Consider the following 10,733-nt stretch of genomic DNA (forward strand, 5'->3'; position numbering starts at 1 on the left):
AATCATTATCAAATAATTAATAATTTATATTATAAAATAAATATTAATTGCCTTCAATATTTATTTTATGATGTGTCATTCAAGAATAAGAAACATTTAGTGTAAAACTAAATTATAGTAAAGTAAAGTAAAGTGAAACAAATTATTTCCAGGTCAGAGTGTATTTTTAACTTAATAAATATTTTAATTTACATTACATTTTCATTTACTTTAATTATAATGAAATAATTTGTACTTTATATTATATATATATATATATATATATATATATATATATATATATATATACATATATATATATACATATATATATGTATATATATACATATATATATATATATATAATATATATAATATATAAATATATATTTTTTTAATATTCATGTATTGAAATATCATTCAAGAATAAGAAATATTTAGTATAAAAACTAGATTGTTATTTCCAGGTCAGAGTTCTATTTTTGACTTAATAAATATTTAAATGAACATGTTCATTTAGTTGTATTAGTATCAAATAATTGATAATCCATATTGTATTATATAATAAATATATATGCATAAATTTTAATATTTACTTATTGAAGTATCATTTAAAAGTAAAGTAAAGTGAAACTAATTAATTCCAGGTCAGAGTCTATTTTTAACTTAATAAATATTTTAATTTATGTTACATTTTCATTTAGTTTAATTATCACCGAATAATTTGTACTTTGTATTATATCATTTGATAAATATACATATACATATATACATATATATATTTTTTTCAAAATATTCATGTATTGAAGTATCATTCAAGAATAAGAAATATTTAGTACAAAAACTACATTGTTATTTCCAGGTCAGAGTGTATTTTTAAGGAATGAAGTCTACTTGTTACATTTTCCAGTGTTTCCCTCCTCCCAGGTGTGCTGAATGCGGATGAAGACAGGCCTGCATGGTCTTACCAGCTGGTGTGCAGTCCAGGTGGACTCCCGCGCCGTGCGGCCGTAACGGCGCAGGTGTGACGTAGCACCTGCACCAGCAGAGCTCTTCGACTGTTCACATGTCAAGAGGTCAAAGTTGAAAGGTTAATAACTCCTCTGCTCGTGTGGGCGCTAGGTCACCCGCTGGGGGGGGCGTGGCACGTTTTAAAAAACAAAGACTTTACACTGTTTGAGCTGTGGAAGTCTCTCATTCCCCCCCCCTTTTTTTTTTTTTTGTTTTGCAGCAGCGAGGAGACAAACTGTAGTGAAAATACGCCAACGTACCGTTTAGCCGGGTGTGTCTGTTGGCTCGCACGCGCAGGAAGGTCTGCAGCAGAGACAAAAAACAAATGTGTCAAAGTTACATTTCACTTCATTAAAAAGCCAGGATTTTATCAATAAAATTGCCAGAAACGCTGGAGCAGGGGTCATCAACCTTTTTCAAAGCAAGAGCTACTTCTTGGGTACTGATTAATGCCAAGGGCTACCAGTTTGATACACACTTAAATACATTGCCAGAAATAGCCAATTTGCTCAATTTACCTTTATTAAATAAATATATATATATATTTTTAAAAAAATGGGTATTTCTGTCTGTCATTCCGTCCTACATTTTTTTTTTCCTTTTACGGATGTTTTTTTGTAGAGAATAAATGATGAAAAAACAATTAATTGAATGGTTTAAAAGAGGAGAAAACACGAAAAAAAAAAAGATTGGCAACACTAAATGGTCCCTAGTGTGTGAATGTGAGTGTGAATGTTGTCTGTCTATCTGTGTTGGCCCTGCGATGAGGTGGCGACTTGTCCAGGGTGTACCCCGCCTTCCGCCCGATTGTAGCTGAGATAGGCGCCAGCGCCCCCCCCTCCCCCCCGCCACCCCAAAAAGGAAATAAGCGGTAGAAAATGAATGAATGAGTTTATCTTCAATTTCGACTCTTTAAAATTCAAAATTCAACCGAAAAAAAAAGAAGAGAAAAACTGGCTAATTCGAATCTTTTTGAAAAAATTAAAAAAATAATTTATGCAACATCATTAGTAATTTTTCCTGATTAAGATTAATTTTAGAGTTTTGATGACATGTTTTAAATAGGTTAAAATCCAATCTGCACTTTGTTAGAATATATAACAAATTGAACCAAGCTATATTTCTAAAGACAAATAGTTATTTCTTCTAGATTTTCCAGAACAAAAATTGGAAAATAAATTTAAAAGACTTTGAAATAAGATTTCAATTTGATTCTACATGTTTTATAGATTTGCTAGAATACTTTTTTTTTAAATTTTAATCATAATAAATTTGAAGAAATATTTCACAAATATTCTTCGTCGAAAAAACAGAAGCTAAAATGAAGAATTAAATTAAAATGTATTTACTATTCTTTACAATAAAAAAAATAAATGTACTTATTATTTTCAGGAAAGAAGAGGAAGGAATTTAGAAGGTAAAAAGGTATATGTGTTTAAAAATCCTCAAAAATCCTTTTTAAGGTTCTATTTTTTCTCAAAAATTGTCTTTCTGAAAGTTATAAGAAGTAAATCAGGGGTCACCAACCTTTTTGAAAGCAAGAGCTACTTCTTGGGTACTGATTAATGCCAAGGGCTACCAGTTTGATACACACTTAAATAAATTGCCAGAAATAGCCAATTTGCTCAATTTACCTTTAATAAATAAATCTATATATGTAAAAAAAAAAGGCGATTTCTGTCTGTCATTCCGTCATACTTTTTTTTTTTTCCATTTTACGTAAGGTTTTTTGTAGAGAATAAATGATGAAAAAAACACTTAATTGAACGTTTTAAAAGAGGAGAAAACACGAAAAAAAATTAAAATTTAATTTTGAAACAGTTTATCTTCAATTTTGACTCTTTAAAATTCAAAATTCAACCGAGAAAAAAAAGAAGAGAAAAACAAGCTACTTGGAATCTTTTTGAAAAAAAAAAAAAAATAATTTATGGAACATCATTAGTAATTTTTCCTGATTAAGATTAATTTTAGAATTTTGATGACATGTTTTAAATAGGTTAAAATCCAACCTGCACTTTGTCAGAATATATAACAAATTGGACCAAGCTATATTTCTAACAAAAATATTATTATTATTTATTGTGTACATTGTTATTAAATTATGACATTATTTATTGTGTACATAGTTAATAAATTATTACATTTTTTTGTGTACATAGTTAATAAATTATAACATTATTTATTGTGTACATTATTAATACATTATAACATTATTTATTGTGTACATAATCAATTATAATATTTATTGTGTACATACTTAATCAATTATAACATTATTTATTTTGTACATAGTTAATCAAATATAAGATTATTTATTGTGTACATACTTAATCAATTATAAGAATATTTATTGTGTACATAGTTAATAAATTATAACAGTTTTTGTGTACATAGTTAATAAATTATAACGTTATTTATTGTGTACATTATTAATACATTATAACATTATTTACTGTGTACATACTTAATCAATTATAATATTTATTGTGTACATACTTAATCAATTATAAGAATATTTATTGTGTACATAGTTAATAAATTATAACATTTTTTGGTGTACATAGTTAATAAATTATAACATTATTTATTGTGTACATTATTAATACATTATAACATTATTTATTGTGTACATACTTAATCAATTATTATATTTATTGTGTACATAATCAATTATAACGTTATTTATTTTGTACATAGTTAATCAGATATAAGATTATTTATTGTGTACATACTTAATCAATTATAGCATTATTATTGTGTTCATACTTAAATAATATTTATTGTAGTTATTATTAATCAATTGGACCAAGCTATATTTCTAACAAAGACAAATCATTATTTCTTCTAGATTTTCCAGAACAAAAATTTGAAAAGAAATTCAAAAGACTTTGAAATAAGATTTAAATTTGATTCTACAGATTTTATAGATTTGCCAGAATAATTTTTTTTTTTAATTTTAATCATAATAAATTTGAAGAAATATTTCACAAATATTCCAAAGACATGCACCTGGGGATAGGTTGATTGGCAACACTAAATTGGCCCTAGTGTGTGAATGTTGTCTGTCTATCTGTGTTGGCCCTGCGATGAGGTGGCGACTTGTCCAGGGTGTACCCCGCCTTCCGCCCGATTGTAGCTGAGATAGGCGCCAGCGCCCCCCGCGACCCCGAAAGGGAATAAGCGGTAGAAAATGGATGGATGGATGGATTTCACAAATATTCTTCGTCGAAAAAACAGAAGCTAAAATGAAGAATTAAATTCAAATGTATTTACTATTCTTTACAATAAAAAAAAAAATACTTATTATTGTCAGGAAAGAAGAGGAAGGAATTTAAAAGGTAAAAAGGTATATGTGTTTAAAAATCCTCAAAAATAATTTTTAAGGTTCTATTTTTTCTCTAAAATTGTCTTTCTGAAAGTTATAAGAAGCAAAGTAAAAAAATAAATAAATGTATTTAAACAAGTGAAGACCAAGTCTTTAAAATATTTTCTGGGATTTTCAAATTCTATTTGAGTTTTGTCTCTCTTAGAATTAAAAATGTCGAGCAAAGCGAGACCAGCTTGCTAGTAAATAAATACAATTTAAAAAATAGAGGCAGCTCACTGGTAAGTGCTGCTATTTGAGCTATTTTTAGAACAGGCCAGCGGGCGACTCATCTGGTCCTTACGGGAGACCTGGTGCCCGCGGGCACCACGTTGGTGACCCCTGGTCTAGAATATAATGTTAGCATCCAACCTAGAAATTAACATACTTCTAAAATGGCGGAAAGTATCAAAAGCCTTGATATTTAGATTTTTACAAATAATATTAGCAGAAATGCTAGCATAAAACATTATGCAACTTATTAATAAAACATTTTTAAAAATCATAACAATATTTATTGTTTACATGGTTAATAAATTATCATAATATTTATTGTGTACATAGTTAATGAGCTATACTATTGATTGTGTACATAGTTAATATATAACATTATTTGTAGTGTAGATAGTTAATTAGAACATGGTTTATTGTGTAAATACTTAATAAATTATAACATTATTTATTGATTACATTATTAATAAATTATCACATTAATTACTGTGTACATTATTAATCAATTACAACATTGTTTATTGTGTCCATTGGTAATCAATTATAACATGATTTATTGTGTACATACTTAATAAATTAAAACATTTATCGTGGACATTAATAATAAATTATAAAATTATTTATTGGTGTACATTGTTAAAAAAATATGGCGTTTACTGTGTACATAGTTAAAATATAACAATATTTATTGTGTACATAGTTCAAATATAACAATATTTATTGTGTACATACTTAATCAATTATAACATTATTTATTGTGTACATAGTTAAAATACAACATTATTTATTGTGTGAATACTTAATCAATTATAACATTATTGTGTCCATTATTAATAAATTATAACATTATATATTGTGTACATATTTAATCAATTATAACATTGTTTATTGTGTACATTATTAATACATTATAAAAAAGTCATTATGTACATACTTAATTCTAACATTATTTACTGTGTACATACTTAATCAATAATATTATTTATTGTAGGCATTATTAATAAATTATGACATTTATTGTGTACATAGTTAATAAATCATAACATCATTTATCGTGTACATACTTAATACATTATAACATTTTTTTGTGTACATACTTAATTATAAGAATATTTATTGTCTGCATACTTAATCAATTATAACGTTATTTATTGTGTACATAATAAATAATATTTATTGTAGGCATTATTAATAAGATTATAAAATTTATTGTGTACATATTTTTAATCAATTATAACATTATTTATTGTGTACATACTTAAATAATATTATTTATTTTAGACATTATTAATAAATTATAACATTATTTATTGTGTACATGGTTAATCAATTATAACATTATTTATTGTGTACATACTTAATAAATTAGAACATTTATTGTGGACATTGATAATAAATTATAAAATTATTTATCATATACATTGTTAAAAAAATATGACATTTATTGTGTACATAGTTAAAATATAACAATATTTATTGTGTACATACTTAATCAATTATAACATTATTTATTGTGTACATACTTAATCAATTATAACATTATTGTGTCCATTATTAATACATTATAACATTATTTATTGTGTACATATTTAATCAATTATAACATTGTTTATTGTGTACATGATTAATACATTATAAAAAATGTATTATGTACATACTTAATCCTAACATTATTTATTGCATACATAGTAAATCAATTATAACATCATCTATTGTGTACATACTTAATCAATTCAAAAAATATTTGTTTTGTACATAGTTAATCACATATAACATTATTTATTGTGTACATAGTTAATCAATTATAACATTATTTACTGTGTGCATACTTAATAAATAATATTTATTGTAGGCATTATTAATAAATTATGACATTTATTGTGTACATAGTTAATAAATTATAACATCATTTATCGTGTACATAATAAATAATATTTATTGTAGGCATTATTAATAAGATTATACAATTTATTGTGTACATAGTTTTAATCAATTATAACATTATTTATTGTGTACATACTTAAATAATATTATTTATTTTAGACATTATTATAAATTATAACATTATTTATTGTGTACATGGTTAATAAATTATAACATTTGTTGTGTACATAATCAATTATAAGAATACTTATTATGTACATACTTAATCAATTATAACATTATTTTTTGTGTACATACTTATTAAATTAGAAGATTAATTGTGGACATTAATAATACATTATACAATTATTTATTGTATACATTGTTTAAAAAATATGACATTTTTAGTATACTTAGTTCAAATATAACAATATTTATTGTGTACATACTTAGTCAATTATAACATTATTTATTGTGTACATACTTAGTCAATTATAACAATATTTATTGTGTACATACTTAGTCAATTATAACATTATTTATTGTGTACATACTTAGTCAATTATAACATTATTTATTGTGTACATACTTAGTCAATTATAACATTATTTATTGTGTACATATTTAGTCAATTATAACATTATTTATTGTGTACATACTTAGTCAATTATAACATTATTTATTGTGTACATACTTAGTCAATTATAACATTATTTATTGTGTACATACTTAGTCAATTATAACATTATTTATTGTGTACATACTTAATCAATTACAACATTGTTTATTGTGTACATTATTAATACATTATAAAAAAATGTATTGTGTACATACTTATTTATAACATTATTTATTGTGGACATAATTATAACATTATTTATTTTCTACATAGTTAATCACATATAACATTATTTATTGTGTACACAGTTAATCAATTATAACATTATTTACTGTGTACATACTTAATAAATAATATTATTTATTGTAGGCATTATTAATAAATTATGACATTTATTGTGTACATAGTTAATAAATTAGCACATTTGTTGTGTACATACTTAATCAAAGAATATTTATTGTGTACATACTTAATCAATTATAACATCATTTATTGTGTACATAGTTAATCAATTATAACATCATTTATTGTGTACATAATAAATAATATTATTTATTTTAGACATTATTAATAAATTATAACATTATTTATTGTGTACATGGTTAATAAATTATAATATTTGTTGAGGACATACTTAATCAATTATAAGAATATTTATTGTGTACATAGTTAATCAATTATAACATCATTTATTGTGTACATAATAAATAATATTATTTATTTTAGACATTATTAATAAATTATGACATTTATTGTGTACATAGTTTTAATAAATTAAAACATTATTTATTGTGTACATGGTTAATAAATTATAATATTTGTTGAGGACATAATCAATTATAACATTATTTATTGTGTACATAGTTAATCAATAATAATATTATTTATTGTGTACATACTTAATAAATATTATTTATTGTAGGCATTATTAAAAAATTATGACATTTATTGTGTACATAGTTTTAATAAATTAAAACATTATTTATTGTGTACATACTTAATAAATAATATTTATTTTAGACATTATTAATAAATTATAACATTATTTATTGTGTACATAGTTAATAAATCATAACAATATTTATTGTGTACATAATACATTATAACATTATTTGTTGTGTACATAGTAAATTAGAAAATTGTTTATTGTGTATATAGTAAATTATAACATTATTTATTATTTACGTTTTTAATAAATTATAACATTATTTATTGTGTACATACTTAATCAATTATATAATTATTTATTATGTACATAGTTAAAAAAATATAACAATAATTATTGTGTACAAAGTTAATAAATGACAAAAAAATTTTTTGTTTACATAGTAAATTATAACATTATTTATTGTGTGTTTGATTTATTAAAAAAAAAATCTGAACTATGTTTATTCACGAGAGGAGTGTCATCATGGAGGTGTGGCCCTCACCAACAAGGTGGTGTAACATCTACCTGATAGCGGTCTGAGTGTCATCATGGAGGTGTGGCCCTCACCAACAAGGTGGTGTAACATCTACCTGATAGCGGTCTGAGTGTCATCATGGAGGTGTGGCCCTCACCAACAAGGTGGTGTAACATCTACCTGATAGCGGTCTGAGTGTCATCATGGAGGTGTGGCCCTCACCAACAAGGTGGTGTAACATCTACCTGATAGCGGTCTGAGTGTCATCATGGAGGTGTGGCCCTCACCAACAAGGTGGTGTAACATCTACCTGATAGCGGTCTGAGTGTCATCATGGAGGTGTGGCCCTCACCAACAGGGTGGTGTAACATCTACCTGATAGCGGTCTGAGTGTCATCATGGAGGTGTGGCCCTCACCAACAAGGTGGTGTAACATCTACCTGATAGCGGTCTGAGTGTCATCATGGAGGTGTGGCCCTCACCAACAAGGTGGTGTAACATCTACCTGATAGCGGTCTGAGTGTCATCATGGAGGTGTGGCCCTCACCAACAAGGTGGTGTAACATCTACCTGATAGCGGTCTGAGTGTCATCATGGAGGTGTGGCCCTCACCAACAAGGTGGTGTAACATCTACCTGATAGCGGTCTGAGTGTCATCGTGGAGGTGTGGCCCTCACCAACAAGGTGGTGTAACATCTACCTGATAGCGGTCTGAGTGTCATCGTGGAGGTGTGGCCCTCACCAACAAGGTGGTGTAACATCTACCTGATAGCGGTCTGAGTGTCATCGTGGAGGTGTGGCCCTCACCAACAAGGTGGTGTAACATCTACCTGATAGCGGTCTGAGTGTCATCATGGAGGTGTGGCCCTCACCAACAAGGTGGTGTAACATCTACCTGATAGCGGTCTGAGTGTCATCATGGAGGTGTGGCCCTCACCAACAAGGTGGTGTAACATCTACCTGATAGCGGTCTGAGTGTCATCATGGAGGTGTGGCCCTCACCAACAAGGTGGTGTAACATCTACCTGATAGCGGTCTGAGTGTCATCATGGAGGTGTGGCCCTCACCAACAAGGTGGTGTAACATCTACCTGATAGCGGTCTGAGTGTCATCATGGAGGTGTGGCCCTCACCAACAAGGTGGTGTAACATCTACCTGATAGCGGTCTGAGTGTCATCATGGAGGTGTGGCCCTCACCAACAAGGTGGTGTAACATCTACCTGATAGCGGTCTGAGTGTCATCATGGAGGTGTGGCCCTCACCAACAAGGTGGTGTAACATCTACCTGATAGCGGTCTGAGTGTCATCATGGAGGTGTGGCCCTCACCAACAAGGTGGTGTAACATCTACCTGATAGCGGTCTGAGTGTCATCATGGAGGTGTGGCCCTCACCAACAAGGTGGTGTAACATCTACCTGATAGCGGTCTGAGTGTCATCATGGAGGTGTGGCCCTCACCAACAAGGTGGTGTAACATCTACCTGATAGCGGTCTGAGTGTCATCGTGGAGGTGTGGCCCTCACCAACAAGGTGGTGTAACATCTACCTGATAGCGGTCTGAGTGTCATCGTGGAGGTGTGGCCCTCACCAACAAGGTGGTGTAACATCTACCTGATAGCGGTCTGAGTGTCATCGTGGAGGTGTGGCCCTCACCAACAAGGTGGTGTAACATCTACCTGATAGCGGTCTGAGTGTCATCATGGAGGTGTGGCCCTCACCAACAAGGTGGTGTAACATCTACCTGATAGCGGTCTGAGTGTCATCATGGAGGTGTGGCCCTCACCAACAAGGTGGTGTAACATCTACCTGATAGCGGTCTGAGTGTCATCATGGAGGTGTGGCCCTCACCAACAAGGTGGTGTAACATCTACCTGATAGCGGTCTGAGTGTCATCATGGAGGTGTGGCCCTCACCAACAAGGTGGTGTAACATCTACCTGATAGCGGTCTGAGTGTCATCATGGAGGTGTGGCCCTCACCAACAAGGTGGTGTAACATCTACCTGATAGCGGTCTGAGTGTCATCATGGAGGTGTGGCCCTCACCAACAAGGTGGTGTAACATCTACCTGATAGCGGTCTGAGTGTCATCATGGAGGTGTGGCCCTCACCAACAAGGTGGTGTAACATCTACCTGATAGCGGTCTGAGTGTCATCATGGAGGTGTGGCCCTCACCAACAAGGTGGTGTAACATCTACCTGATAGCGGTCTGAGTGTCATCATGGAGGTGTGGCCCTCACCAACAAGGTTGGTGTAACATCTACCT

General features: G+C 29.5%; 1 protein-coding gene across 1 annotated transcript in view; it reads right to left on the reverse strand.

The window, feature by feature from the left end:
- LOC133540956 (E3 ubiquitin-protein ligase RNF220-like) overlaps positions 1–8,906 on the reverse strand; it is a 35,706-nt gene extending 26,800 nt beyond the window's left edge. Inside the window, exons 1-3 of the mRNA XM_061884042.1 lie at positions 8,823–8,906; positions 1,251–1,293; positions 948–1,037 (exon numbers count right to left, since the gene is read on the reverse strand). Coding sequence (XP_061740026.1) covers positions 948–1,037; positions 1,251–1,293; positions 8,823–8,906 — 217 coding nt within the window. The remainder of the gene's footprint in view (positions 1–947; positions 1,038–1,250; positions 1,294–8,822) is intronic.
- Positions 8,907–10,733: the final 1,827 nt, after the last annotated feature.

This window comes from Nerophis ophidion, linkage group LG22, assembly GCF_033978795.1.
Source record: "Nerophis ophidion isolate RoL-2023_Sa linkage group LG22, RoL_Noph_v1.0, whole genome shotgun sequence".
NCBI classification, from domain to species: domain Eukaryota; kingdom Metazoa; phylum Chordata; class Actinopteri; order Syngnathiformes; family Syngnathidae; genus Nerophis; species Nerophis ophidion.